The 25,218-nt window shown below is 58.5% G+C and overlaps 10 protein-coding genes across 11 annotated transcripts; 5 read left to right on the plus strand and 5 right to left on the minus strand.

The window, feature by feature from the left end:
- Positions 1–47: 47 nt before the first annotated feature.
- JDV02_007862 (uncharacterized protein) lies at positions 48–1,406 on the minus strand. Its single transcript, XM_047989398.1, has 3 exons — positions 1,209–1,406; positions 584–1,111; positions 48–479 (listed from the first exon to the last, which is right to left on the minus strand). Exons 1-3 carry the CDS (start codon positions 1,290–1,292, stop codon positions 288–290), a joined length of 804 nt encoding a protein of 267 aa, XP_047845398.1. The 5' UTR covers positions 1,293–1,406; the 3' UTR covers positions 48–287.
- Positions 1,407–1,729: 323 nt separating this feature from the next.
- Positions 1,730–5,057, minus strand: CDC45 (DNA replication initiation factor cdc45). The gene is made up of 3 exons (XM_047989399.1): positions 4,004–5,057; positions 2,887–3,953; positions 1,730–2,829 (listed from the first exon to the last, which is right to left on the minus strand). Exons 1-3 carry the CDS (start codon positions 4,775–4,777, stop codon positions 2,094–2,096), a joined length of 2,577 nt encoding a protein of 858 aa, XP_047845399.1. The 5' UTR covers positions 4,778–5,057; the 3' UTR covers positions 1,730–2,093.
- Positions 5,058–6,901: 1,844 nt separating this feature from the next.
- JDV02_007864 (uncharacterized protein) lies at positions 6,902–9,118 on the plus strand. The gene is made up of 4 exons (XM_047989400.1): positions 6,902–7,547; positions 7,620–7,810; positions 7,894–8,107; positions 8,177–9,118. Exons 1-4 carry the CDS (start codon positions 7,429–7,431, stop codon positions 8,625–8,627), a joined length of 975 nt encoding a protein of 324 aa, XP_047845400.1. The 5' UTR covers positions 6,902–7,428; the 3' UTR covers positions 8,628–9,118.
- JDV02_007865 (uncharacterized protein) lies at positions 9,051–12,663 on the minus strand. The gene is made up of 4 exons (XM_047989401.1): positions 11,371–12,663; positions 11,265–11,298; positions 10,710–11,201; positions 9,051–10,650 (listed from the first exon to the last, which is right to left on the minus strand). Exons 1-4 carry the CDS (start codon positions 11,865–11,867, stop codon positions 9,268–9,270), a joined length of 2,406 nt encoding a protein of 801 aa, XP_047845401.1. The 5' UTR covers positions 11,868–12,663; the 3' UTR covers positions 9,051–9,267.
- Positions 12,664–12,686: 23 nt separating this feature from the next.
- Positions 12,687–15,356, plus strand: JDV02_007866 (uncharacterized protein). Its single transcript, XM_047989402.1, has 3 exons — positions 12,687–13,853; positions 13,913–14,398; positions 14,455–15,356. Exons 1-3 carry the CDS (start codon positions 13,244–13,246, stop codon positions 15,096–15,098), a joined length of 1,740 nt encoding a protein of 579 aa, XP_047845402.1. The 5' UTR covers positions 12,687–13,243; the 3' UTR covers positions 15,099–15,356.
- Positions 15,357–15,496: 140 nt separating this feature from the next.
- On the plus strand, positions 15,497–17,238 carry JDV02_007867 (uncharacterized protein). The gene is made up of 2 exons (XM_047989403.1): positions 15,497–15,943; positions 15,996–17,238. Exons 1-2 carry the CDS (start codon positions 15,667–15,669, stop codon positions 16,961–16,963), a joined length of 1,245 nt encoding a protein of 414 aa, XP_047845403.1. The 5' UTR covers positions 15,497–15,666; the 3' UTR covers positions 16,964–17,238.
- Positions 17,149–19,590, minus strand: VPS17 (Vacuolar protein sorting-associated protein 17). Its single transcript, XM_047989404.1, has 3 exons — positions 18,884–19,590; positions 18,367–18,820; positions 17,149–18,312 (listed from the first exon to the last, which is right to left on the minus strand). The coding sequence occupies exons 1-3, from the start codon at positions 19,370–19,372 to the stop codon at positions 17,432–17,434; spliced, it is 1,824 nt and encodes a 607-aa protein (XP_047845404.1). The 5' UTR covers positions 19,373–19,590; the 3' UTR covers positions 17,149–17,431.
- Positions 19,591–19,919: 329 nt separating this feature from the next.
- Positions 19,920–20,990, plus strand: BCP1 (Mss4p nuclear export). 2 transcript variants are annotated; one of them, XM_047989405.1, is made up of 2 exons: positions 19,920–20,128; positions 20,197–20,990. In XM_047989405.1, the coding sequence occupies exons 1-2, from the start codon at positions 20,045–20,047 to the stop codon at positions 20,965–20,967; spliced, it is 855 nt and encodes a 284-aa protein (XP_047845405.1). In that variant the 5' UTR covers positions 19,920–20,044; the 3' UTR covers positions 20,968–20,990. The 2 variants fall into 2 exon arrangements, with proteins under 2 accessions (XP_047845405.1, XP_047845406.1); XM_047989406.1 differs by having other exon boundaries at positions 20,107–20,990.
- ARO7 (Chorismate mutase) lies at positions 20,923–22,287 on the minus strand. The gene is made up of 3 exons (XM_047989407.1): positions 21,847–22,287; positions 21,717–21,777; positions 20,923–21,652 (listed from the first exon to the last, which is right to left on the minus strand). The coding sequence occupies exons 1-3, from the start codon at positions 21,915–21,917 to the stop codon at positions 20,981–20,983; spliced, it is 804 nt and encodes a 267-aa protein (XP_047845407.1). The 5' UTR covers positions 21,918–22,287; the 3' UTR covers positions 20,923–20,980.
- A 382-nt stretch (positions 22,288–22,669) lies between these two features.
- Positions 22,670–25,204, plus strand: MDV1_1 ([Histone H3]-dimethyl-L-lysine(36) demethylase). The gene is made up of 4 exons (XM_047989408.1): positions 22,670–22,993; positions 23,060–23,669; positions 23,728–24,752; positions 24,809–25,204. Exons 1-4 carry the CDS (start codon positions 22,925–22,927, stop codon positions 25,082–25,084), a joined length of 1,980 nt encoding a protein of 659 aa, XP_047845408.1. The 5' UTR covers positions 22,670–22,924; the 3' UTR covers positions 25,085–25,204.
- The last annotated feature ends 14 nt before the right edge of the window (positions 25,205–25,218 follow it).

The raw sequence follows: 25,218 nt of genomic DNA on the forward strand, positions 1-25,218 counted from the left end.
GCGTATCTGTTGTCAAACCGCTATTATGACTAGTAATAATTCTTCAGCCTCTGGACGGCGGACCTTGCTTGAACCCCCCCCGACACGTTCTCGTTCGGAGCCGCTCCATCCCCGCCTCATCATGCCTCGGCGGCGCCTCTCGCCCCATGATATCGTCATCATCGCGACTGCGGCCCATGTAATATGACGCTAGAATCGACCCCGATCCATCCGCTCAGAGACAAACCTCGTCTCGCTCTTTCTTTTTCTTTTCCTGCGCCCGTGTCTCTCGCTTCCACCTCCCTTCCTCACGCAAATGGCATCTTCTGCGGCTGCGACGTCAGGTCGCATGGGGCGAACCGCCACCACGCCTTGTGCGTGCCCATGAACAACCATCGCAGCACCAACGTGGCCAAGTACGGGATCGGCGGGAAACTCGCCCAAATGCCGCCTGCAAACGTCTTGTCGTGAAGGCAAAAGGCTAGCGGAAACACCTCACTCTATGACAAACGCGCCCATTAGCAATGAAAAAAGGCACTCCTCATCAAAGAGACTCCTTGACCAACTCTTCCACTTGGCTAGTCCTTGCGATGGGAAAACTCACCCGGTATTTAGAAGACTTCATGCCCTTGCTCGCAATCTCGCCCCCCTTCTTCGTGAACCACGCGGACCAGTCGCACTTGTCCGAGTACCTATCCAGCTCCACCAGGGTGGTGATCTCGTGCTCGAGATGCTCCCGCAGCGCCGGCATGAATCCGTCGATGATGCCGCGGAGCTTGTCGCCGTCGAGCGCCTCCTCGCCGTCCTTCACCTTTTCGATGTAGGCGCTGAACGAGCTCAAGCCCTCGTGGAACACGGCGTGTTCCTCGACGTTGGCGTCCATGAGGCCCGGCACCCCCGTAATCTCGTTGATCTCGGGGAACACGTCCGTTTCCTCGATGGCGTGGTGTTCCTCGATCATCCGGCCCCAGGCGCTGGCGAACCCTACGAAGTCGAGCTTGTCCTGCTCCGTTCCCTTGGTCGCCACGTTGACGCACTGGATGTATATGGCGTTGACGCCGCGGATGAGGCAGTTGTGGACGATGCACATCTCCGCAGCCATGAGGCTCGCACCCTTGGCTCGATCCCCGAGCTGGTGGCATCACGCTACGTCAGCTCTTTTCTCCCCTTTCTTTCGCGTCTCGAATTGGAGAGCAAAGACTGCTTGGTCGGAGGGTCATGTGCCTTACCTTGTCGCCTGCCGCCGACGGCTCGACCAGAGCAAAGGGCACGGGGACCCCGCTCATTGTCGTCGACTCGTTCTCCGTGGCCATGGTGTTGTCGCTTTGCTCGAATCCCAACGTGTTCTCTTTGACTTTCGGTATCTCGGACCAACGTGTCTCTCTCTCGATCGTGAACAACTCGCGGAGAAGAACGATGTCAGATACCCCGAGTGTAGAATTCAGATGATGCCTGCCTGACGGGCTCTCCCACCCATATATAGATAACTAGTATGAATGCGCCACCCATCAGCCTTCGCCCTCAGCTCGCATGTATGTATGCTCAAGTCCGGCGGGGGGCGCATGCTGACCGGCTAAGGAGGACCTTAACGGGGCCCCAACGAGGGAGGGGCCAGCCCCTGACGGGATCCTGCCGTGCGGCCGTCGTGTGTATTTGGTGCTCGTCCATAGTACCAGCCAGTCAGGGGCCCTCGATATCCAATTGACGGGCATGGCGCGGCCGTTCGACATCCCGGGGGCTGGTGTCTTAGGGCTGAGTGGCATCCCGACGTGCTGACGGCGCCATCCGTAAACAGTCAGCGCCAAATCTCACCTCCAATTGCCTGCCGGCACCAACACGCCGACACATGTCTTGGCTTTCTCGGCAACCTTGGACGGCAACAAAGAAACCGATAATGATGAGGGAGGGAAGCAATTCATGATAAACTATGCAGCAAAGATATCCGCCGTACCAAGTAGTACATATGCCATCGGTCTCGTAACATGGGGTAACACCGCGCTTCGTACTCCTAATCATCACTAACAACTTCTTGTCCAACTAAGCATGCCACACACGTAGGCCGATTTGAGTCAGAGGCGTCCGCGAGCCCCAAGTCTTGCCGTCAGGAGGCCGGACTAGCCAACGACAGCCTTCATACTCAGGCTCTCCAAGAAGCCTCCGAGGTCCTCCTTCTTCACCTCCACCACGCAATGCTCGAAGCTGTCGATTCGCACGCGCGCATTGGTCTCCGAGACCACTTCCTGAAACGCACTGCCGAATTTGTTCAGGCCGTATCCCTTCGTCTGCTCGGCGTCGCCATCCTCTGACTCGTCGTCTGATTCCGACGCGTCCGAGCCCTCCGATTCCGTCTCAAGATCTTCGTCATCATCATCCTGTTGGCCGGCTGCGCGTCTCGCTGCGCGCTTGTCTTCTCGAATCTTCTGCTTAGCGTGGCGGGACTCCTCCTTGGCCTTGATTTTGGCTTCCTTCTCGTCTCGTCGCTTCTTCGCTGCTTCTCGGTTGAGAAATGTAGTATCTGGTCCGCCGCCGCCGCCAGTGCCAACAACAATGTACACACCGCGCTTCTCATTCAGACTTGCCACGACGAGGGGTGTTCCTCGTCCGCCATGGGACAGCTTGCCGTGCGCCTCACGCTCCTGTTCGGCCAAGGCCTCCCCAATCCAGAGCGACAGCTTCGTCAACGCAGCGGGATGCGTGAAGAGCCCCACATCCGGTCCGTCCTTGACAACGCACATGCGGAAGGCTCGCAAGTGCTTGATCTGTTTCTTGTTAATGAGGGACGTTCCGGTGCGATAAATAGCGCGATGCAAGAATTGTGCGGTTGATAGGCCGGCCTTGAGGGCGTCGATGCTGCCACCACCAGGAGATTAGTAGTTGGAACGGAGACGAGGCGCGTGGTACACTCACTCTTCCAAGGCATCATACGCTTCCCAGAACCGGCTGACCCATTCCTCACCCTGGGCAAGGTACTCGGCGTCGTCTTCCACCTCGCGGGACACTTGGCTCCCGGGGTAGACGACGTCTGTTACCTGCGCATGCTTGCCAACCTCCAGGAGGGCGCCAATGACCACGCCGACGTCCTGTGCGCTGAGTGTGGCACGCCAGCCCCAGCTTCTGACGAAGCCCCAGCCGTCCTTGGCGCCGGCGCGGTCTTTGCCGTCCGTGTCGACCGCAGGCACCATCTCGTCGAGATTGTAGAGCGAACCATATTTCAGAAGCTTGGCTCTCAGTTCCCGCTTGAGCATCATGTCCATGTGCGTGTAGCTTTGCTTGCACTGGGCCAAGCTGACACCCATCTTCGCAAGGAGCTTGTGCAAACGTTTGATACCCGTCTCGCTCCACGTCTTGAGCCGGGAAAAGAGATAGGGAGAATGAAGCATGCTGTCGTAGAGACTCCAGTGGCGAATGAGGAGGAACCGGGGTTCGGGCGACAGTCGAATTGCCGTATCTTCGGGGTTCCGTGCCGTCGTGGGGATCACACCCGTGTTTTCGGCGGCGACTCGGCCATTTGTAACCTCTGGTGGGTTTAAGCGCCGTACTTCGTCACGCAACAGTTGCCGCAACCGAGCTCCTCTGACCCCCATCCATCCCGTCGGCCGTCCTCTATCACTGCCGCGAAGGGCGGCCGCAATACCCGCCGATGACTTGCCGTACAGTTCCATGGACGTTACGCCAACAATAGTGAGCCAAAGCAAGTCATTGTCTTCGCGACCCAATTCCGATGCGAGCGAGTACATCATAGAGGATATGGGCTCTGCGAACGACGAGCCCATCTTGTAGTACTGATGAAGAATTGACTCATTGTCTCGGCGCATGCGAAGCAATTTCCGCCGGAGCGCACGGGCAGAAGGCGCCGGAGGAGGTTGTGCTGCAGAGGGAGGTTCGATTGCATCGCTGGAGAAATTGAGGTCGGGATCTCGGAGAGAGATCAAACCCCTCTGTCTTGGGCGGGGGGAGCTGGGTATGGGGCTCGACTGCACCATTGTTAAATTGTTGAACGAGTTCCTGCTTGGGTTGGACTTACAGAATTGCTTCTGCGTCGTTGACGTGGCCGGTCTTCATCGTCGCTTGACTCATCATCGTGCCCATCTGACCAGCTCTTCCTCTTCTGACCAGCGCGGGTGGTATCTTGGCGGACGCTATCCCGTTCCTCCTCTTCGTCGTCTTCGCTGAGGCCCAGGTCATCCAAATCTTCGTCAATATCAGGCATGTCCACCAAGGCAAGGTAAGCATCGCGTTCAGCAGCGAGGTCTTCTTCGATATCACCATCATCGAAGACCACAATACCACCTTTGCCTGCCTGGTACCCTCGTCCAATCTGCCCACCTACCACGCCACCCGGGCTCCTGGACTGGTATGAATTGGATGTATCCGTAGCCGGGTCCAATGGAAAGCCACCAAACACATTGCCCAAGTTCCATGGTCGGTGGGCGTCAATGACCCAGACCTCGACGCCGCTGTAGGTGTTTTCCTCGCCGTCGGGTTCCAGCTTCAGTAGGGGCCCGAGGTCGACCATGCCTCCCACGCCGAGGCACACGACAACACCGCCACTGCCGCCCTGACTCTCCATCATGGGGACAACAAGCTCCGTGCCGGCCTTTTCAAGGTCGCTGTAGCCGGCGACGGGCTGGATCTTGTGAGGGATGTAGTCATGCTTAAGGAGGCGGGTGAGAATGCGGCAGGCGCAGAGCGAATCAGGCTCGAGGGCCACGAGGATCAGGACGGGCGGCGAGAGCGGATGTCGCGTATTTTGGAGGTGGGTGTAGAGCTTCGATATCAGCGAACGTGGCAGATACATGGCTAGCAATGTTTAAACGCGTGACGATGCTGAGTCTGCCGTGGATGCATGGATCGTGGTCTTTGGTCGTAGTGACGGTGATGGCGGACCTAAATCAATTAAACGCGCCGGGCGCGGTGCCGTCGCGCGTGTGCTGAGGCGGCGGGACGGAATCGGTAATGCATAAAACGACGTAGTATATATAATGGGCCCAGAGAAAAAGTCAATGGCTATTGAAAGACGACTATGCAGGAGGTGGTGACGGCAGCGTCCAAGCGGGGCGTCGCAGGAAGAGGAGCGTTGAGGTTGTCGCGGGACGGACGGGCGTCGAAAGGCTCGGGAGGTGTTTATGGGCAGGAGACGCGCTGGACGGCGCCAGTGACGCGCCTTCCATGTGCGCCGCGCGACAAAATTGTGACACCGGGGAGGGAGGGAAGGAACGCCCCGCTTGGCCGGGAGGGCGGGGCCCAAGCCGATTGCTGCTGAACCGGGGGCAGGGTTGCTGCAGGTGCTCTTCTTCCAGATACTCTGTACAGTATACGTACTTTGTACTTTGCACCACCAGCAACCGCAGCTACTAACTTGGGTAGTACCTACAGATAGTCGGCGCGCAACAGGAAGGAACGAAATACCTACTTGCTTAGGTAGTAACGTTCTGGCTAGTACTCAAATTGACGAGAAGAGTTGCCTTGAGGGCGCGCGCCCATCCCTTCAAGAATCCAGGATTCCAGGCTCCCGGGATGCATACGAGTAAGTAAGTTACTAGCCCAACACAACCAGCACCGTGATGGTCCTCCTGTGCATGGCAGGAAGATGGCCACGACCTTGCATCGGCGGTCTCGGCTGAGTAGGCCATGTCTCCGGCGTGCTGTCGTCATCTGAATCCTCGCTTCTATATTTCACATTACGAAGTACGCCCCGTCGGACCGCGGTCACGAAGCATTGCTGCTTCCAGTTCCGACCGACGAAGCGGACGCATGCATGCCAGTGATCAGAGGCATGCATGCAACCTTGGTTGAGCTGTCCCCGCCTGCATTTCGAGCGGCCAACAAGCCCCCTTCACGAGTGCAGTGCGCAGCCCCGGGCCTGCGTACATAAACCACCTTGCGTACCCAGGCAAAGATCCAGCTACGTACGCACGTTAGGTGCTACTAACGCTGGTAGGTTCTGTGGCTGCGCTGGCTACCTAGACTATTACCCAATCTTGCATCAAGAAAGCTGCACCGCACCACCCAACCGCCTGTCCGCCGTCATCTGTCATCCCCTCCGCTCCGCGTGAGGTGAGGCTCTGATGACGGAACTTGTGCGCTTGACCGTGCGTGCAAATGACAATGCGGGAAAGCAGCAAGTCGATGGATCGTCCGACTCCCGACACGGCACACGGGCAGGGGGGAGGGAGGGGGCTGCATCCGATCCTGCTGCTTTGATGTCCGGCAGGTTGGCGCACGCAGCCAAGCTTCCTTGGTGCCTGCACTTTGACGTCAAGAGCTGATGTGCGTACTTGATGGGACCGCTCCCAAAACTACGGAAAGGGCGGAGCAGAATACTAAGCTGTTGCTTCGTACGAGCACACACACACAATAAACTGATGAACCCCGTGATGCCTCACCTCATTCGCGCGCCCCCCCCCCCCCCTGCTCTGACGGCACGGGGAAGCCACCCTGCATGGCCCTACCGATCTACAGGCCCGCGTCAGGCGATCTGATCTTGGTGGTGTCCAGCACTGGAGCTCCACGATTTCCTCGTGCTTGCTGGGGTTCGTTCACGCATAATCTACGACCTGGGATCAGTAGGTTGGTAGTCTGGTTCGCGCAAGAGAGACATGGCACTGGGCGGTGAGCATACTGCATCTCTACGCGAGCCCCCCTCCTTGCCTTTAACTTGTCCCTTTTTTTTTCCCCTCCTCGTAAAAGCCCAGGTTCGCTCTGGGCAAAATAGTATCAGTAGTACTACTCGCCAACGCCGCTCTCACCGACGGCAGCAACGGGTGTTTGTTGTTGGCTTGCCCACCATCCCAGCCAGACGGCGCACTAACGTTAGTTAATAATTTAGTCAGTTGGGACGGGAGGAGAGACGATTTTTGGGACCCAGCCCAGCGAAAGGGCCTCAATCCACACACCCCCATTCTTCCACCCCAAGTCTCTCTCTCAGTGCCACCCTGCCTGCGTGCCATCCATCCTGCGTGCCGCCCGCCCGACCTCTGTGTTGCCGAAACGACACTCCACCCGCTTCCAGCAGGTTGGGTCGACGACCAACAGGCAACCTCTACTAACGTTGCTACCAAAGTAACCAGCGCCATGTACTACGACGACCCGGCACCAACCCATCCTTGAGCGTCGTCGTCGTCGCCGATCTGGCGTGTCCACGAGCCTGGTTCTCATCTCAACCCTTCTCAATTATTGGGGGCCTTCTGCGAGCCTTATCCCGGCCCCCGTTCATATCCCCCCCTCCCCGGACCCGGTTCCTTCAAGAGCAGCCGTTCCCCCGTGTCGTGCGAATCGACCAGACGTCGCGCCAGACGCCAAGGCGCTCCTTGTCATCGACCGGCACTTAACTTTGTAACTAGTTGTAGCCTTCCCAGCCCCCCGGGCCACGCTCCCCTTCGTCTCGGTCCGTCTCGCGTGGGGTTTGTTCTTGGCCTTGGTCACAAAAATGTCGGGGTCCTCACAGTCATGGCATCCAATCCTACCGATGATCAGGATGTCACCTCCGACTATGGCGAGTCGGTAACAACCTCGGAATTTACGTCGCTCAACACCACGAGGCTTCTGCACTCATACGAGCATGGGAGGCGAGTCCTTACTTATTCCTCTACACGGTATCGCGGCTTCGTTGAACTGACTCCTATTACCTTCGGACTCAGGCGCTATCAGGGTGTTTTGCAAGGGCGGTATGGCATGCCAAACGATGACGCCGAGCAGCTTCGAGAAGGTGTAAAACATAGGCTGTACTCGGACTACATCCTCGAGGGCAAACTCTTCATCGCTCCGGTTGGTCCGAGCCCCCAAAAGATTGTTGACCTCGGGACCGGCTTTGGACTTTGGGCATTGGATGGTCTGTCAACCCCTCCCCCCCGGCCTCCTCCCCGGCCGGGTGTCTGGCACAAGAGAATGTCCTGCTCAACAAAGTCTGAACAGTCGCGGAGCAATACCCCAGTGCCCGCGTCATAGGCGTGGATCTGTCTCCCATACAGCCCAACTGGCTGCCCCCTAACCTCGAGTTCCGAGTCGAAGACCTGGACGACGAGCATCGCCCGTGGACCAGCATCTACCTCGGCGCCGACTTGATGCATCTCCGATTTCTTCTTCCCACAGTGCGTCGTCCGGAACTAGTTCTACGTAAATGTCTTGAGTGAGTGAGAGTGTTCCGGCAATCGCGGGCCGTCACATGTTTTGCTGACCACACAACCCCCTCCCGCAGGAACCTTAAGCCAGGTGGCTGGGTTGAGATCCACGACATCATTCCCAAGATCTTCTCGGATGATGGCACCGCGGATGTCGACCATCCCATTCATACCCTGTACAAGCACATTGATGGACCATTCTCGAACGTGTACGGGTGGAACCTCCAGTTCCCCTCCTCAGCCGCCGGCGTGCTGGAGAGCCTAGGTTTCGTCAACGTCACAGTCAGGCGCAACGCCATCCCCATCGGCCGCTGGCACAACGACCCTCGCTTGAGAGAGATGGGCGTCTTTGCCCAGAGCCTGCTGTCGGACTGGCTGGTCACCATGCTGGTCAGACACGAAACGCTGGGCCTGGATGCCGACGAAGCGCACAAGCTGGGGCAGGAAATCCTGGATGCGTTCAATAATCCGCGGATCCACGCTCAACACGACTGGCTCGACATCTGGGCCCAGAAACCACCCTCTTGAACTGGCAATGATTATAAGTGAAACATCAGGTGTCTGCCAACGGCCGGGGGGGGTCACGACAGAGGGTACGAGCGCCTGTCTAGCAGCCGAGCTCCAGCAGCTCGACATCAGAAGCTTCCCTCGACGCCGCCCATGCGGGTGCAAAAAAAAGCGCCGGTTTTGAACCCCCCTGACGATCACTCGCGCACCACTTGGGCTTGTATAGGCGGCGCTTTTTTTTGCACCCGCATGGGCCGCCTCCCGACAGCGCCGCCTCAGACACTGACGTGAGACTCTAGGCGGGCCCGGCGGGACTCTAAGGGTCTACCTACCCATCACGCTCCATGGGTATAACACTATCTTCCCACTTAGGGGCCTATACCGTTCGCACAAGGACATGTGACACATGCGCACGCATGCAGGATGCTACACAAGACACAGGAGCACAACAGAGATGAGAATTTTGCAGACTTTGATTGTTGAAGAATGGCCTGAGCCAGTGATGATGGTACACGTGATTCCAAGACTCCATCAATGCCGTACCGTCCTCTCGCCGCTCATTGTGGTGGTATCCAAAAGAACAGACCCGGCGCCAGCATCTGAAAATGCAACCTATATAAGTCTCGTTGCTTCCCCCCTGCCTTATATGCCGGCATGGTGATTACCCACCGTACATGTTGTTGCCCCCGCCGGGAGGCGGCATCCCACCCATGGCCCCTCCCATATTCCCAAATCCGGCAAAGTTGTTGTATCCCTGCAACGTCCCCATGTCTTGGTATCCGGCCACGAGATATGACCAGTCCATGTCATTCGTGTCGTGTACCTGCGCAGAGCCGGGCGGTAGCGGCGGAAGAGGACCAGTGCCTGACATGGACTGGTCCACCGACGGGGGAGTCATCATGGCTGGGTTGCTAGTGGCGCTGTTGGGGGTGGAATGGTCGGTGTCCCGGGAACGCGGAAAGGCAATAGGTGCCTGCTGTAGGCTCGGGTCCTTGTCGTTATCCACACGGGCCCGTCGTTTCTTCTCTATGCGTTCGCGCAGGACGGTGATGAATCGGGGCGGCTGCGCCGGTTTCCCATTTTGTCGCTGCGATGTCTCATGCGCATCCCAAGCCTTGCAGAACAAGTTCCCAAACGCTGAGTGCATGGGGCTGTGCAGATTGTTCATTAGACCCCTAAGATCGTGGTTGGTGCCAATCGCTTCCCACGCCCGCTCTATCATAGGGCCGCTCACGCGATGGCGAAGCTCTTGAACGAGAAACATGTAGGCCGGGAAGGGAAAGTGGTGCATGGAAAACCACCTGAATGGCTTCAAACTTTCTGATGACTGAACGACGTTGTCGTACTCAATCATTTGCGTGGCTTGAAGAAACAGGGAGTCACGCTCAATGTCCTTGATGGGCATCGCCTCCGCATTGTGCATGCGAACCAGGAAACTGATGACCCGCATCTTGCAAAGACTTTGCCGTGTCATTGTCAAGGTGAAAAAGTGCAGAGGAATCTTGGGGTCGCATTGAGAGAGATAGGTTCCCTCCATGTGGGCGCAGAAGCCATCCAGACTGTACGCCGGTGAGTCTTGGCCGATGATTCGGATGGTGGCTGGCTGTGGCTTAGAACCGCTTCCTTGCGACGACGACGGGCTCCCTTTGTCGGGATTGTGCATCTTGTAGCTGTCCCGGTTGCTATTGCTGGCGACCGCCATGGCGATTTCATTCCGAGTGAGGGCGAACAGCATCTCGGTCGGCCCACTATGCGGCGCAGGCATCTCCTTGCCCTCAACGTGCAGGTCAGAGTCGTTGACGTTGAGCGGCATCTTGCAGTCGCCGCCGGTAGATAAGGCCGTGACGGTCGATCCGGTCATTTCCCCTATCCGCCGATCGTATCCTACAATGGTCCACCAAAGTCGCCGACGCTGCTCGACTTCGAACGGGGGCAGGCCAATGCCCCCAGGGTCCCGGTGAAGACCCATGCGCTGCGCAATGCGGACAGCTATGCCAAGTAAGCAGAAGACCTGGCGAGGGTCTACGAACCACCTCACGGCAAACTAAGCTCTGGTCAGCAGCGCCCTTGGGAGCGTGAAACATGTACTTGAAGGGCACGTACCAGGTATAGGACGTATGCTTGAAGAGAGTAAAAATCGTGGTTCCGCAGGAAGCCCGCATTCAGTAGCGCTTGTTGAAGCGCCGAGAAGTAGCGGCCGAGGATATCTTTTTTCGACTCGCCGAACATTTTCTGAACCTCGCTTTCCTCAAGTGACGTGATGGCCATGACATAGATGGCAAACATGAGGCATTCAATGTTTTTGGGCGCCTTGTCCAGTCGCGAGGTGGCCTCTATGATTTGGCCCTGAACCGTGGGCACATGAGTGATCTTGAGTAATGGGTTGATGTTGTCAATATATATCTGCCACAGCTGGAAAATCTGTATGGGGGAAGGATGGTCGTCGGTGACAGATTCTTTCCTGGTGGGATTAATGAAGGGAAAGCCATCTGAGTCGCTGAACATCTGGTCAAAGGCGCGGTGGATGGTCGACCCTTGAACTCCAGGTGCCTCATCATCCGAGGAGTCGTGGAGGATCTGCTCACTTGCTCGAAACTGGGTGAGACGTCAGCATCATGATTGGGCAGGGAGTCTGACTGCAGCATGGCGGCTACACACTTCTTTGTGGAGAGAGAACCAAGCACCTGCCGTCCTGCGGTGTGACGGTCAGCAAGGGTGACGCAGCAGCATAGGGCCAATTTGCCGCGATAAGGGCACAACGTACTTTTCATGGTTGGGCGTCGCCGAAGGGGACGCACTGGCTTCTGGCGACGTCTTGAGACCCTCGAAATCATTCTCCAGATCTTCAACGTCGTCTATCTGCGGCCCGTCGCTCCGCAGATCCTGGCCAATGGCATCAAACTTGACCCCGTGCTCACTCAACAAGGCCTCGTACTTCTTGAGCCGGTCAATGAGATCCTTCTCCTGGAGGCGCTTCTTGCGCCGGCGCGGCGGAGCGGGCGGAACGACTTTGCACTCAACGCCGGCCTTGACGCAGTTTGCGCACGGCTTGTTCTTGTCGCAGCGGACCTTGCGCTGTTGGCAGAGCACACAACTCGTGCCACGGGTCAGCTTCATGGCAGCCAGGTCTGGCTGGTACTGGAGCGACAGCTGCTGCGATGAGTGTTGCTGCGCGAGGTGATGAGGTTGCTGCGGAGGTTGGACCATCGGCGCCGGGCCGGGTTCCGGGCCCTGCGCGGGCGCCGACGACTCTGACGACATTTCTTATACTACCTACCTATGCAACGCCGACCAGGCGCCGTCCGATATCCAGGGCTCGGCCTGGTCACGTAGTGGCGGCTCCCTCTGGGGCCGGGTGGGTTGGGGGTTTGACGGGGCACGCCGGGGCCCAGAGTCGAGGCGGACGGGAGGCGAGACACGGGACGACACGGCGCAAGCGCCAAGAATGTTTGGTTCACGCTCCGGTGACTTGCATACAATCGGGGGCGAGGGTGCAGATACACCACGATGGGATGCAGCAACCCCGGCGGTAAGGCTGAGGTCGGGCAGGACGGAGGGGTGTTCGGGTGCGGGAGCGGCCTGTCGTGTCCGGCGCGGCGGGAGCAAGTGTCGGGTGCGTCGTGGGCTCAAGAGCACGCCAGGCGAGGAGCGTTTGCGAGGGGGGGCAGTACTGCACAGCAGTAGGTAAGGTACGTTGTAGTGCTGTGCCGAAGCGACGGAACGGGAGACAACCTGGATGGAACCAAGCAAGGTGCCGGACCCAGAGGCGGGGAAACTAAGGCAAGGCTGGCTTACGGCACCTGTCGATGATGGCCTGGCGGGAGTTGCGGACGAGGTGGCGCCCGCGAGTTTCAATGGTGCGGTGCGAGATGCCGAAGTCCTCGGTCGGGGAAACGCTGGATCGGATGCGCCGCGTCACCTGCTGGCAATCAGCGCGTTTGAGGTTTTTTTTCTTTCTTCCGTCGTCGTAACAGCCCGGCCCAGGCACGCACGCTGGCAACGTCGCTGGACGAGAGAGGAGGCCGTTGCTGGTGTCGGAGTCCAAAATGCCCCTCTCGGTCCCGAGCCTTCAGCTTTGCCTGCCAACCGACCCGGGTATCGGTTATATAGATAATTCCCAAAAGGGCATGGCGCCACCACCTCGGGCAGCTGCGAGCCCAGGTCGCACCCGAGCCTGTGCTTGCCGCCTCCCGTCTCGCGAGATGCATCGAGCCATGCGAGTCACAAGCATTGCGCGTTCCCGTGCCCGCCCGCCACACGCCGCCGCGAGCAGCCAATTTCAAGCTCACGACCCCTGACGTCTTGGCCTCAAAGGGATTGCGAACAAGTCCGAGCCCGAGCCCCAACACCAAATGGAAAAAAAAGGGAATTGTTTGTCTCCTCTGCGGGCCAGTTTGAATCCCGACAGCCACCGACTCGTCAGTATAAGATGATAAGTAGCACCCATGGCCCGTCCCAGCCTGAAATACGACGGGATGGTCCCTCGACCTCAAGAGTACGTAGAGTTATTTCGTCCCAATCATTTATAAAACCCTTCTTGCTCGCTCGTTTGCATCTCACTACGCGCAACTACGACTTGTACCCTTCCTACCTTCGCTCCGACCCGGCGACTTGCGGGAAGCAGCATCTCCTTCACCATGGCCATCGACCAGCCGACAGAGTCCGCCGAGGACAGGCCCAACAGGGCCTCCTTGTCCTCGTCCAGCACAAAAGGCGGGGATGCGAAGAAGAACGAATCGGCGACAGTGCCTGCGACAGTGCCTGAGAAGGAAGCTGGCGAGCCGGTATCCGAGAAGCCACAGCAACCCGGGCCTGGCCCCCAGGATGAGACCGAGAAGAACTACAAGCCAAAGACAGCCAAGTTCTGGCTCATCATGCTCTCCGCCTTCGTCTCCATGTTCCTCGTCGCCCTGGACCGGACCATCTTGTCCACAGCTATCCCTCGCATCACCGACGACTTCGGCAGCCTGGGCGACATTGGCTGGTACGGCGCGGCATACATGCTCACGACGGCCGCCTTTCAGCTCGTGTTTGGGCGGATATACCGCTTCTATAGCCTGCGCTGGACGTTCTTGACGTGTATCATCATCTTCGAAGTGGGCTCGGCACTCTGCGGCGCCGCCCCGAATTCGCCCGTCTTCATCGTTGGTCGCTCCATTGCCGGCTTGGGCTCTGCTGGCATCATGACCGGCTCCATGCTCATTGTCATCCCCATGGTGCCGCTTCACAAGCGGCCAATGTTCCAATGTAAGCTGATTTTCGAGCGCCCTCTCATGGTGCCCCGTCTTATACTGACACGACTACAGCCATGTTTGGTCTCGTATTTGGCATATCCTCTGTCGCCGGCCCCTTGATTGGCGGAGCCTTCACTGAGCGAGCAACTTGGAGGTGGTGCTTCTACATGAACCTTCCCATTGGCGCCGTGGCCTTTATCTTTCTCTTCTTTTTCCTCAATCCGGCCACCAAGCCGCAGCAACCCACGACAACCAAAGAGAAGATTCTGCGACTCGATCCGCTCGGCACCTTCTTCTTCATCCCATCGACGGTCTCGCTCATCCTCGCTCTGCAATGGGGAGGATCTACGTATCCCTGGAGTAACTGGCGCATCATCTTATTGTTCGTCGTGGCCGGGGTACTTGGCCTCGCCTTTGCCGCAGTACAAGTCAAGATGCCCCAGAGCGCCACCCTACCAGTGCGCATTATCGGGCAGCGATCGATCCTCGCCGGCACGTTCTTCATGCTGTTTCTCGCCGGCGGCATGATTGCGAGCGTCTACTACATCCCACTATGGTGTACGTCCGTCTCTTTCCACTGCCCCCCTTGATCTTTGTTACTTACAGTTCCTTAGTTCAAACAACGCACGGAGTCGATCCGGTCAAATCTGGAATTTACACCATACCCCTCGTTCTCAGTCTGGTTGTAGCGGGTATTGTTTCGGCCGCTTTCACGCAGAACATCGGATACTATGTTCCGTCCATGATTCTTGGCGGCTGTATCACGGCCGTCGGGCAGGGCATGATGACGACGTTCACGCCAACCACCGGGTCATCACACTGGATCGCCTACCAATTTCTGACCGGTTTCGGTGTCGGTCTTGGAATGCAAACCGTCGGCCTGGCTGTGCAGGCGGTTCTCCCCAAGGATGATATTCCGAGCGGTCTGGCTGTGACTTTCTTCGCGCAGCAGCTGGGTGGCGCCATCTTTGTCTCTGTCGGCCAGACAATTCTCAGTGGTTTGCTGGTGTCTCGATTATCTCACCTGCCCGGTCTGGATCCCGAAATGATTGTCAGTACCGGAGCGACTCAACTTCGACACGTGGTCCCGCCGCAATATTTCGACACTGTCATTAACGCCTATAACTACGCCTGTACAAGGATCTTCTTCCTAGGCGTTGCATTGGCCGTTGCTCAACTTGCTAGCGCTCTCTGCATGGAATGGAAGAATATTAAGAAGGGCAAGCATACGCCACCTCCGGAGGATGCTGGAGAGTAATGGGCCCCATAAAGCTGGCTTTTGGGGAGGGGGTTAATGGTGATGTTGGTTGGACATTGCGGGTTGGGGGGGCGGGGTGGATTTTTGGTCCAGTTGATACGAAGTATGAGGTCCGGATACCCAGCATAAAACGTGAAGGCCGGGGAGCTCAGTGCTTGCCCATCATTATTAGAGACTCATCACGACTCGATCATCTGCCATGAGAGGCAATTTGTATATAGAATGTTATATAGATGTACCCTAAAGAACAAATTTCATGCCTCTTGGTGTACTGCGCTGGCGAGGCACCCGACCCGACTTACACGACGTGATGCTTTAGTCAGCGAAACCCAGTGACATTTCGTGGGGCTGTTTTTCCCTAGCAAACGTCAACGAACGCGGGGCAAAAGCTTCCCACCTCCACTACCCACCACCACAAGCTGCCTCACATCTACGGTCCATCGCAGGCGACAGCACCAGCGCGTCATTCTATCACTCAGGAATTGCACTGCTCAGCAAAGGCTCCTTTGCCCACCGTGCCATCCCCGTAGTATCCCAGCCCTATTGCCGGCCGCCTGTAGGGAGGAGGATGGACTCCCGGAGTTCTAACCCTCTTCTGTCGAGTCAGAGGAGCTCGCAGCTCCAGGCGGTCCTCCATCCTCTCGTCCTTCTCACGATATCCGACTACATCACGAGACATACTCTGCGGCAGCAGACGGGTCCCATCGTTGGCGCCCTCCTTGGCCAGCAGAATGGCCGCGAGATCACGATCGAGCATGCCTTTGAATGCCACACCCTCCCGGCGCCAGCCGTCGAGGGGCGTTACCTCCTCGACACGGAGAAATTCTCACTGAGATTAGAGCAGAGTATGCGCCTTTAAAGGGATGCCCATCTCAAGCTGTCTGACATTTTCTGCAGTGACCCAAGTCCACAAGGAGCGGCAGCTGGAGTTTGTCGGCTGGTACACGCTCCTCCCACCCACCGGCCCGACACCGACGGTCCTCCCCATCCATGAACAAATTCTACGGGACTGGAACGAGTCCGCGATACTGTTGGGCTTTCATCCCGAGGAGGTCGTGAACCATTCAGTCGGCGGCAAGCTGCCACTCACGGTATACGAGAGCAACTACGAAGTCGACGAGCTCAAGGGCGATCAAGATGGCGAGGACCGAAAAATGGACGACGGCGAGTCGAAGCTCAAGCTCAAGTTCCGCGAGGTGCCATATTCGGTCGAGACAGACGAGACGGAGATGATCAGTATGAACTACGTAGCCTCTGGGGGGGGCAGTGCTGCGGTCGCGTCCGCTCCTTCGAAAGAAGAGCGCCCTACACGGTCTGTCGAGTCCAACGGCAAGGGAAAGCGACGACTTGTCGAAAGCGAAAACGAGGACAGCAAGGGGCAGGCGCTCGACGAAGACAATGTCCCTTTGACTCGAGAAGAAGAGGAGACGCTCGCCTCGCTCACTACCAAGGCCAACGCCATCAAAATGCTACACTCTCGCATTCGACTGCTTGTGGCGTATCTAGAGCATTTGCCATCGTCGTTTGTCAATGGTCTGACGACCGATGATGACAGCATGGACACGGAATACAGTACGGTCCCCTCTTTGCCGATCTTGCGGCAGATTCAGGCCCTGGTCAGCCGACTGGACCTGATCATCCCGTCTGACAAGGACGCCTATGAACGGGAAATTCGCCAGGAGACCAACAACGTCCACCTAGTCGGCCTGCTCAATCAAATGATGCAGGGCGTGACTGAGGCGCGCCACGTGGGCAAAAAGTTTCACATCATCGAGGCGGCCAAGTCGACGGGCCGGCGGGGCGCACCAGACTTTCAAGGAGGCTCGTCTTTCAACTTGCCGGGAGCGGGGGAGCTGCTCATCTAGAAAAGAAGAGCAGGCCCGTGTGAGGGTGGGGGTCGGAGTACTGGGCTTGGCGGGGCGTTTCGGAGAGCATGCCTTTAGCCTGTTTATTGGAGTTCAACAGGATCATGAAGGCTGCATGGACCGCCGTCCTTGCGCGTTCACGCTCAATACACGGTAGTTTCACGCCATGCGCTTATATGCAGTAGTTGTCCCAAGCAAGCAAATACTAACTAGCCTTGGTTGACATATACGCTAAAGTGTTTACACCGGTGCTGGAACTGATGACAGCTTCTCAGGCCATTCCAGCATACACATTGTTAATTGAACAGCTATGGTGCCGTAGGAGCCATGAAGCGTGGGGACAAGCGCACATGCCATAGCAGTAAAGGCATATACTGAAGCCCATGTGCCCCATCCAGCCGCCCGCCTCCGCACCACTTGCGTCATAACATTCATCGTCGACACTCTCACCAGCCACGCCACTCTCCCTCAAAAGGTGCTCGTCGCGAGCCGGCTTGCCGCGTTCCTCGCATCGATGCGGTCGTCGTCGTCCTCATTCACTCCCGGCAGGCCAGCGTGAGCGGTACCTGCGCCACCGGCCTTGCCCTGGCCGGCTTCGCGCTCGTCATCGCCGCCGTCGCCCTCCTCGGCAACCTTGCCCATGAAGCTGCTCGAGACACTGCGGCTCGTGGCGTCGGAGCGCCGAGGCACGCCGCTCCACGCGTCCCCCTTGGGGCCTTGGCTGGCGGCCATGCTGGCGCGGCGGATGGTGGGGTGCGCCTCGCGACCGAGACGGCTGAGGCCGCCCGAGGCGTCGATGGAGCGTATGTCTGGTCGCACAGTCTCCAGGAGAGCCAGCGTCCGCCGCTCAGCTTCGATTTCGCGACAGACGTACTCGCGGATGCTCAGTCGGAGGTCGGCCGCAGTGCGAGAGAACCACTTCCGCCGCTCCTGCACAAGGTTCTGCGTGACGCGGTTGGTCTTGTTGTAGAGCGACTCTTCGTTCTGTCTGGCCTCGTCGAGGGCCGCGATGGCTTCGTCAACCTTTTCGCGTCGCACGCTTGAGCTAGCCTTGAGCCGGTCGGCGGCGTTGAGTTTGCTTCGCGTTGCTTCCTGCGCCTGCAGGAACTCCCGAATGAGGATCTGGCGGTTCGTCAGGGACTCCTTGACGATGAAAGAGTCCTGGGAGTGGTATTGAAACGGGTCTCCGATTGTGGCCGCCTCAGCCGTCGCTTGGGCGGCGTGGTAGTCGCCCACGGTCTGCACGACCTTGCCGAGCTTCCTGTAGGCATTGGCGAGACCGGGATGTGGCTCCTGGACGTTCATGCTGCCCAGCTTGACTCCATAGTCAGATTCCGCGAGACCGAGGCCTGCATTTGGTCAGAGTCTGTCGCCTACGCTGATCATAACTGTCAGTAACTTACCTCGCCGAGCCTTGACCATTTTGTCCACCTTGTGACCGGCATCCATTGTGCCGAGATAGAACAACTTGACCGTAGGTCGGGCATCCGCCAGCTCAGGGGTATCATCAGGAGGGGGCGCGAATTGCTTCAGGATCTTCCGGCGTACGCCCGTGGCAGGTTGCTTCATCTTTACCAGCGGGCTGTAGCCAAAGTCGCTCTCGACGAAAAGAATCATCTCATCATCCCTCATCAGAACGTCATTGCTGCACACGTAGTTGAACCACCGCTGCATCATGGCCTTGACGCGAGTCTCGTCCTCGTCGGTGCCGGCCCCAGCCGCCGTGACGGGAGGCGGGACCGCAGGTACCAGGGCCTCGGGGTTGGCGGAAATCAAGTGATCAGCTAGCTTGACGAATTCGGAATGCAGTCGCCTCACATCGCGATATTGGGTCGTCCGGAACCGTGGAAGGTTCGTCTTCAGAGGGTCAGCTTGGATGGTTCCGATACGATGTGGGGGATTAATGTAGGCGGCATTTACATGAACATCGAACCGCAGCACGGGGTCCTTTTTGCCGGTTCGCTCAAGGCCGGTGATTTTGGCCTGCAACCTGTACTGAGGCTGAGCTGGTTTAGGAGGTTGTCGCGTCTGCCCAGGCTGCGCATGCGGAGCGGCGGCTGGCTGGGAACGGGGCTCGGCATGCGAGGTGTGCGAGGCCTGCTCGGCGGCCACGGCTTGCGAGCTACCAACCGTCTCAGCTGCATTGGCTTCACTCGCCAAAGAATCTCCAGCCTCGCCTTCGGTGCCAGACTCGGTCGCAGCGGTTCCCGGGCGTTGGAACCCCTCTCCCTCAACAGCCGCTGGCCCGAGACCGTTGGAGTTCTCGGGGGTGTACGGGAAGGGCGGCGGCTCGCTAGCGACGTTGCCAAAGGCGGTCCGACTGTGGTGCGGCGAAGACTGGGGCGAGTTACCCCAGGGCGAGGCACCGGCCGGATCCTCGGCCTCGTTAATGGACGCGCTGTAGTCCATGGCGATGGTTGCCGCGTGCGCTGCGGGGGATGACGTTGCTAGACTTCGGTCGGCGCGTGTGGAGCTTGCGTCGCTTCGGCGGGAGAAGTCGCGGAAATCTAGCTGGCGAGGCTTCAAGCATCGACCATGGTGCGGATCCTAGAGCGGCGTCAATGCTTGCGATGGCGTGGTGGTGAGAGCGAGCAATGGCCAGTTGCGGGCGCGACGGTGACGCAAGGTGCCGGGCTGCGGAACGGGGAAGCTGGAACTGCTGAGGTTCGGCGCTACCAATGGATAACTGCAGCGACGACGACGACGGGGGCGGTCGCCTGCTCCTCCGCAACGGCCCAGCTCAGCCACAGGCACACCTCAGCCATACGGGAGTCTCCTTGCGCTATTGGTCCGCTCCGGGGAGCGCCCCTCACGGTTTTGTCGACCGCCGTGCAGCGCTGTAGAAGCTCCCGCCACGAACCCACGCATCAGCCCTGGTTGGGCTTAGCGCGGGGCAGCCTGACAAAATTTACTGACATGGTCCGGACTGACGGTGCTGGAGGAGTCTCGGCGGCGAAGCTCCCAGTGGTGACATTCGCACATTGAATTGAAGCCTTCACCAAACTCCGGCGATCTCTCTCCGGTGGTCACAATTTCATCGCCCCAAAGCCGTCTCAGACAGTCTTTCTTCAGTCACACAAGATGGGCAAGAAGAGGTCACGCGAGGATGCGCCGCCCGCCGATGCTGGGGTCGACAAGATGGACCAGGACAGCGGCGACGACGAGGCAAGCCCCTTTGACACGCTCATCCAAGGGAAATTGGCTGGTATATGACCTGCTAACTCATGATCCAGGACTTTGACATGGTAGACGTCGAGTTTGAATGGTTCAACTACGACCCGGAAATCGACTTCCACGGCGTCAAGTCGCTCCTGCGGCAACTCTTCGACGTTGACGCCAACCTCTTCAACATGTCCGCCCTTTCCGACCTCGTCTTGTCGCAGCCGACCATCGGTTCGACCGTCAAGGTCGACGGCAAGGCAACCGATCCCTACGCCATGATCACCGCGCTCAACACGCACGAGAATCGCGACAAGGAGCCCATGAAAGACATCCTCCAATACCTCACCGACAAGGCGCAAACCAACGAGGCGCTCGCCCCGGTGTCGGAGCTCATCAAGGGCGGCAAACATGTTGGCCTCGTCTTCTCGGAGCGGCTCATCAACGTCCCTGCGGAGATTAGCCCGCCCATGTACTCCATGCTCATGGACGAGGTGGAAGCCGCCGTCGAGGACAAGGAGCCATACGAGTTCACGCATTACCTGATTCTTTCCAAGACGTATCAGGAAGTTGAGTCGACCCTGGACGTGGAGGACAGGAAACGCAAAAGGGCCAAGGATGAATCGTCGACGTACTACTTCCACCCTGAAGACGAGGTCCTGCAGAAACACGCTCTAGCCTACGGCAACTTCCCTTACACAAAGGAGGGCGACGCTGTTGCAGACAGCAAGCGAGCCTTCCAGGAGATGGGCATCAAGGCATTTGGACACATGATTTTGATCGAGGCGAGCAAATTTGAAGGCGCAGTCAAGGCCATTAACGAGTACCTAAGCCCTCCCCAATAATCAAATAAAGCTGTTAAGCACTGGGCTTCTCAAGTCTCTGCATCAAGTACTCCACCTCAACTTCTTTAGTCAATGGGATAACGAAGTCCTTGTACATGGACACAAGGGCGTCGACATTGATCTTGGTTGGTCCCTCGGTGCCCCCAGGGGCACTGGGATCAGTTCCATACGTAAGGCCCTTTAGTCGCAGCCGTTCGAGAATGGTCTTCTCGACAGCCGAGTTGGTGATGGACGCCGCGATGCCCTCGCGGTCAGAGGCCCGAATCATGCGCGTGTACTTTTCCGGGTCCGAGCGGAACTTGGACTCGGCAACAAACTTGCCGAAATGGATGCGCCGCGATAGGGCCTGCAAGCAGGCAAAGTCACACGTCGCAGTGGAACCATAGTTTTCCTCCGACTCGCCGCGGTCCTCGCGTCCAAAGTCCGGGCATACGGCCGGAAGGAACTTGTCAATGTAGAAGGCCTTGATTTTGTCGTTGACATTGACATCGTTTTCGTGTAGGATCTTGGGGTAGTTGAGTGGCTTGAGAATGGGCGTCTGGACGGCTTGAGGGAAGAACGGATACTCGTCGGGCGATTCGTAGCGGCGTATCAGGGACTGCAGCTTCTCCTGCTCGGAGAAGTACCAGTCGAAGAAGCTCAGATGGCTGTTGGGAATATGGATCGCACCAGGGACATAGATGGTCTGCGCGCGGCCGCCATGTTAGTTAGACTACCTGCCAGGGCCAGAGGGCAAGTGTTTGGAGCACCTTGTTTAGGGCGAATTGCACCCGCTCGATGAGGTGGAAGGTGATGGTGTCCTCCAACCGGCTGCAACATCAATCAGCATGCTGCATCTTTGTCGATCGTGAGCCCCCGGCGGGGGGGGGATCGGCCTACATCAATTGGAACCGGATGTGCGAAAGATCGAGCGCCTTGTTGACGTCGGCGGTGTCCACGACAGAATCCATGATTGTTGGATCTTGGACCGCGCAAGCGAGGCTGGTCCAGGTATTCAGTCGGCTGCTTTCTCTGCGCGACCGCCCCGAGCTCAAAAGCGTGGGATGCGATCGTTTTGTGGTGGAGGATAAGGCCGTGTGGACTCCGAAGGCCGGAGGCGGGAAGATGATGCGTCTCACTACTACGTGCCGAGCTTTTTTTCGGGGTGGCGCACGTAAAAAGCAGCCAAGATACACCGGCTTAAGTAGCTGCGGGCGTGGCTTCGGGAGGGAGGGCGAGGAGGGCACCAGCAGGACTGATGAGTGAGTGGCCAGACAGCCGTCGCAAATCGCGGCGAGTCATGCAAGGAGAGCTCCAGGGCTCTTGGATCGCCGGTTGTAGGATTGTACGATGCACGTGTGAACGAAGGCCAGGGGCTGTGCTCGAAATCGTCATTCCAGGTCCCAGTCCATCCAATGGATGGCACTCCGGCGCCGGCAGAGCCGCCGTTGCAGGCGTCCAGCAGCGGTCCGTCCGCAGCTCCAGGGGGGGGGCCTCGGGCAAGGCCCCGTTGAAGTCGCGCAGTGTCTCAGTGCCACCTGCGGGCACCCAAGGCGGGCACTTTGCGCCCGCCCGGGCCGCCTGTCGGGGGCTTCCAATCGGCGTGCTCAATTGCCGGGCAGGCGGGCTGCTGCGGGTGTGCTGTCGGGGCCGGCGGGGCTGAAGGTAGCGCAAGGTAGAATGTACTAAGGTACCCAGGTACTTCCAACCTTACCCACGGATGCACCCACGAGCTGCACCTCACACCCTCTATTCGTGCGTGCCATCGGCTTGTCGCGTCTCTCCGCTTGCGCTGTCGCACTTTCGCTCCTCGCGAGGTTTGCTGGTCGCGTGCCATTGCTCAGCTGCTCCCACGCAGGCCACAACCGCGCTGAGGCCCAACCGCCGCGAGTCCCTTCTCTCTTGAAGTCGACAACGACACGTCGCCGATCGATCGCTTCATTTTGCTTGCCACGCAGGCCGGACCGGCCGCCGCGCCATGGCGGACCAGGAGAACCATTATGGCTTCCCCGACGACGCCGCGGAAGAGGACCACTCCATCATCTCGGTGCGCAGCATCCCTATGGCCGGCTCTCCAAGGCCTTGGCTAACTCATCCTCTTCCTTGCCCGTAGACCCGTGGCCTGGAGGCCTTCGGCCGCAAGGTGACCACGACGGCGACGCATCTCATGGGTCCCAATGCCGAGTCGACGACCACCCACCACTATCAGTCAGCCATGGCCGAGGTGCACAAGCAGCTCAAGCGCCCGACCATTCAGCGCAGTGTCTTCTCCATGGCTCGCACGACGCCCACCGATCTCGTCCGCGCGAAGCTCTCCACGACCGAAATACAGCATCGCGCCCTGACCCACCTGTCTGACGACCTCCTCTCCAACATCCCAGACAATGACAACTCATACTCCCTCTTCCAGGGCTTCCAGGCAAGCTTTCCCGAGCTGACTGACGAAGGGAAGAAGCATCGACGCCGTGTCTCTAGGGGTAGGAAGCTTCTGGAAGAGAGCGCATCAACGCCCGAGACTGGAGGCGCCAAGCATTTGTCCCAGCTGAAGAGGGAGAAGGCAGCCATGATGCACGAATTTGAGCTACTCGGCGTCCGCAAGAACATGGCCAGCAGCGAAATCCGCGAGATCGACAACAAGATTGCCAACCTTCACGGCATGCGCAAGATCATCCTGGAGAGACTAGCGGGCCTGGAGCAAGAGGAAGCTCTCCTAGAGCACGACAGTAGGTTTACAGCTGAGAATATCGCCTTCCACGTAGGACTCACAAAGTTCGCGCGCAGTTATCGATGTCGAGGGGCGTCTAGAGGAGGCCCAGGTGCTCGTCGACGAGGCGGAGGCCATAGCCCAAGAAGCTCCTACGAAAGACGAGGCCGACCTGGTTGGCGACGCCGACGATCACGATCCTGGATTTATGTCGCAATCTGTATACGAGAAGCTTCCAAACTCGACCAGCAGCACGCCGTCGCGCAGGCCGAAAAAAGTCCACCGCCGGAAGTCGATGCCCATTCTTCACGAACATTTCGAGGCTGGGTCCAGTATTCGCGAGATCCGGGCACATCGAGACAACGTTACGGCCCTCGACTTTGATGCGCCGTTTGGCACCATGGTGACGGCCGCACTCGACGACACCGTCAAGGTCTGGGATCTGAATGCCGGCAGATGTATGGGCTTCCTGGAAGGACACGCGGCGTCGGTTCGCGCTCTTCAGGTTGAGGATAACATCCTGGCGACTGGGTCCGCGGATGCGACGATCAAGCTGTGGGACCTCAGCCGCGCTCTCTACGATCCGCACGGCGGCCACGACAAGGATGGTGAGGACGACGATGCAATCGCCTTTGAAAATCCTGACGACCAGCCCATCGACCCGCCTGAAGGGAGCATGGCCGACTGCGAGCTCTTCAGCCTGCAGGCCCACGTTGATGAGGTCACGGCGCTGTATTTCAGGGGTGACGTGCTGGTGTCTGGGTCGGCAGACAAGACACTTCGCCATTGGGACCTGGAAAAGGGCCGCTGTGTGCAGACGTTGGACGTGATGTGGGCAGCCGCTCAGGCTACGGCGACAAACACATCTGACAGCTCGTGGCGGCCGACAGGGCGGTCGCAAGGTACCTCGGCAGACTTTGTTGGCGCGCTGCAGGTATTCGAGTCGGCATTGGCTTGCGGCACCGCCGACGGCATGGTGCGCCTCTGGGATCTTAGAAGTGGCCAGGTTCATCGAAGCCTGGTGGGCCACACGGGCGCCGTGACGTGTCTACAATTCGACGACGTCCATCTGGTGACTGGCAGCTTAGACAGGAGCGTCAGAGTAAGTGTCGCGATGTCCATTCGTTCGTACACCCTGTGCTGACAATGCATGCGCAGATATGGGACTTGCGGACAGGCTCCATCTTCGACGCCTACGCCTACGACAACCCCATCACCAGCATGATGTTTGACGCCCGCCGGATTGTAAGCGCAGCGGGTGAGGATGTGGTCAAGGTGTACGATAAGGTGGAAGGGCGGCAATGGGACTGCGGCGCGGGCATTGCCGAGGCCGAGGAGGGCAAGACGCCTGCTATTGTAGAGCGTGTGCGTGTAAGAGACGGATACATGATTGAAGGCCGGCGGGACGGCATTGTAGGTGTATGGACATGTTAGGAATAGAACACGACACAGCTCCTGGATTTGAGCCCTACAGCGCTGGCGATGCAACTGGTCGACTCGTCCGTGCCGTTGCATGAGAGTAGGTATCTAGTACAGTGTACGCGAACTTGCCCGTTGAATGACGCCGG

The sequence above is a fragment of the Purpureocillium takamizusanense genome, chromosome 7 (genome assembly GCF_022605165.1).
Source record: "Purpureocillium takamizusanense chromosome 7, complete sequence".
NCBI classification, from domain to species: Eukaryota; Fungi; Ascomycota; class Sordariomycetes; order Hypocreales; family Ophiocordycipitaceae; genus Purpureocillium; species Purpureocillium takamizusanense.

What these genes read in the sequence shown, in the direction of transcription:
- JDV02_007862 (XM_047989398.1), bottom strand. Translation starts at nt 1,292, where the DNA reads ATGGCCACGGAGAACGAGTCGACGACAATGAGCGGGGTCCCCGTGCCC. An exon ending in CGTCGGCGGCAGGCGACAAG is followed by an intron (nt 1,112 to 1,208) that starts GTAAGGCACATG and finishes TGATGCCACCAG; the next exon opens with CTCGGGGATCGAGCCAAGGG. An exon ending in TGAAGTCTTCTAAATACCGG is followed by an intron (nt 480 to 583) that starts GTGAGTTTTCCC and finishes CGTTTGTCATAG; the next exon opens with AGTGAGGTGTTTCCGCTAGC.
- CDC45 (XM_047989399.1), bottom strand. Translation starts at nt 4,777, where the DNA reads ATGTATCTGCCACGTTCGCTGATATCGAAGCTCTACACCCACCTCCAA. An exon ending in AACGACGCAGAAGCAATTCT is followed by an intron (nt 3,954 to 4,003) that starts GTAAGTCCAACC and finishes ACAATGGTGCAG; the next exon opens with TCGAGCCCCATACCCAGCTC. An exon ending in GCGTATGATGCCTTGGAAGA is followed by an intron (nt 2,830 to 2,886) that starts GTGAGTGTACCA and finishes TGGTGGTGGCAG; the next exon opens with CATCGACGCCCTCAAGGCCG.
- JDV02_007864 (XM_047989400.1), top strand. Translation starts at nt 7,429, where the DNA reads ATGGCATCCAATCCTACCGATGATCAGGATGTCACCTCCGACTATGGC. An exon ending in CACTCATACGAGCATGGGAG is followed by an intron (nt 7,548 to 7,619) that starts GCGAGTCCTTAC and finishes CTTCGGACTCAG; the next exon opens with GCGCTATCAGGGTGTTTTGC. An exon ending in TGGACTTTGGGCATTGGATG is followed by an intron (nt 7,811 to 7,893) that starts GTCTGTCAACCC and finishes AAGTCTGAACAG; the next exon opens with TCGCGGAGCAATACCCCAGT.
- JDV02_007865 (XM_047989401.1), bottom strand. Translation starts at nt 11,867, where the DNA reads ATGTCGTCAGAGTCGTCGGCGCCCGCGCAGGGCCCGGAACCCGGCCCG. An exon ending in GGTTCTCTCTCCACAAAGAA is followed by an intron (nt 11,202 to 11,264) that starts GTGTGTAGCCGC and finishes CGTCTCACCCAG; the next exon opens with TTTCGAGCAAGTGAGCAGAT. An exon ending in AAGCATACGTCCTATACCTG is followed by an intron (nt 10,651 to 10,709) that starts GTACGTGCCCTT and finishes ACCAGAGCTTAG; the next exon opens with TTTGCCGTGAGGTGGTTCGT.
- JDV02_007866 (XM_047989402.1), top strand. Translation starts at nt 13,244, where the DNA reads ATGGCCATCGACCAGCCGACAGAGTCCGCCGAGGACAGGCCCAACAGG. An exon ending in CAAGCGGCCAATGTTCCAAT is followed by an intron (nt 13,854 to 13,912) that starts GTAAGCTGATTT and finishes ACACGACTACAG; the next exon opens with CCATGTTTGGTCTCGTATTT. An exon ending in CTACTACATCCCACTATGGT is followed by an intron (nt 14,399 to 14,454) that starts GTACGTCCGTCT and finishes ACAGTTCCTTAG; the next exon opens with TTCAAACAACGCACGGAGTC.
- JDV02_007867 (XM_047989403.1), top strand. Translation starts at nt 15,667, where the DNA reads ATGGACTCCCGGAGTTCTAACCCTCTTCTGTCGAGTCAGAGGAGCTCG. An exon ending in CTCACTGAGATTAGAGCAGA is followed by an intron (nt 15,944 to 15,995) that starts GTATGCGCCTTT and finishes CATTTTCTGCAG; the next exon opens with TGACCCAAGTCCACAAGGAG.
- VPS17 (XM_047989404.1), bottom strand. Translation starts at nt 19,372, where the DNA reads ATGGACTACAGCGCGTCCATTAACGAGGCCGAGGATCCGGCCGGTGCC. An exon ending in TGCTGCGGTTCGATGTTCAT is followed by an intron (nt 18,821 to 18,883) that starts GTAAATGCCGCC and finishes GACCCTCTGAAG; the next exon opens with ACGAACCTTCCACGGTTCCG. An exon ending in AATGGTCAAGGCTCGGCGAG is followed by an intron (nt 18,313 to 18,366) that starts GTAAGTTACTGA and finishes GACCAAATGCAG; the next exon opens with GCCTCGGTCTCGCGGAATCT.
- BCP1 (XM_047989405.1), top strand. Translation starts at nt 20,045, where the DNA reads ATGGGCAAGAAGAGGTCACGCGAGGATGCGCCGCCCGCCGATGCTGGG. An exon ending in AGGACAGCGGCGACGACGAG is followed by an intron (nt 20,129 to 20,196) that starts GCAAGCCCCTTT and finishes CTCATGATCCAG; the next exon opens with GACTTTGACATGGTAGACGT.
- ARO7 (XM_047989407.1), bottom strand. Translation starts at nt 21,917, where the DNA reads ATGGATTCTGTCGTGGACACCGCCGACGTCAACAAGGCGCTCGATCTT. An exon ending in CACATCCGGTTCCAATTGAT is followed by an intron (nt 21,778 to 21,846) that starts GTAGGCCGATCC and finishes TTGATGTTGCAG; the next exon opens with CCGGTTGGAGGACACCATCA. An exon ending in TGCAATTCGCCCTAAACAAG is followed by an intron (nt 21,653 to 21,716) that starts GTGCTCCAAACA and finishes GGCCGCGCGCAG; the next exon opens with ACCATCTATGTCCCTGGTGC.
- MDV1_1 (XM_047989408.1), top strand. Translation starts at nt 22,925, where the DNA reads ATGGCGGACCAGGAGAACCATTATGGCTTCCCCGACGACGCCGCGGAA. An exon ending in AGGACCACTCCATCATCTCG is followed by an intron (nt 22,994 to 23,059) that starts GTGCGCAGCATC and finishes CCTTGCCCGTAG; the next exon opens with ACCCGTGGCCTGGAGGCCTT. An exon ending in GCTTAGACAGGAGCGTCAGA is followed by an intron (nt 24,753 to 24,808) that starts GTAAGTGTCGCG and finishes ATGCATGCGCAG; the next exon opens with ATATGGGACTTGCGGACAGG.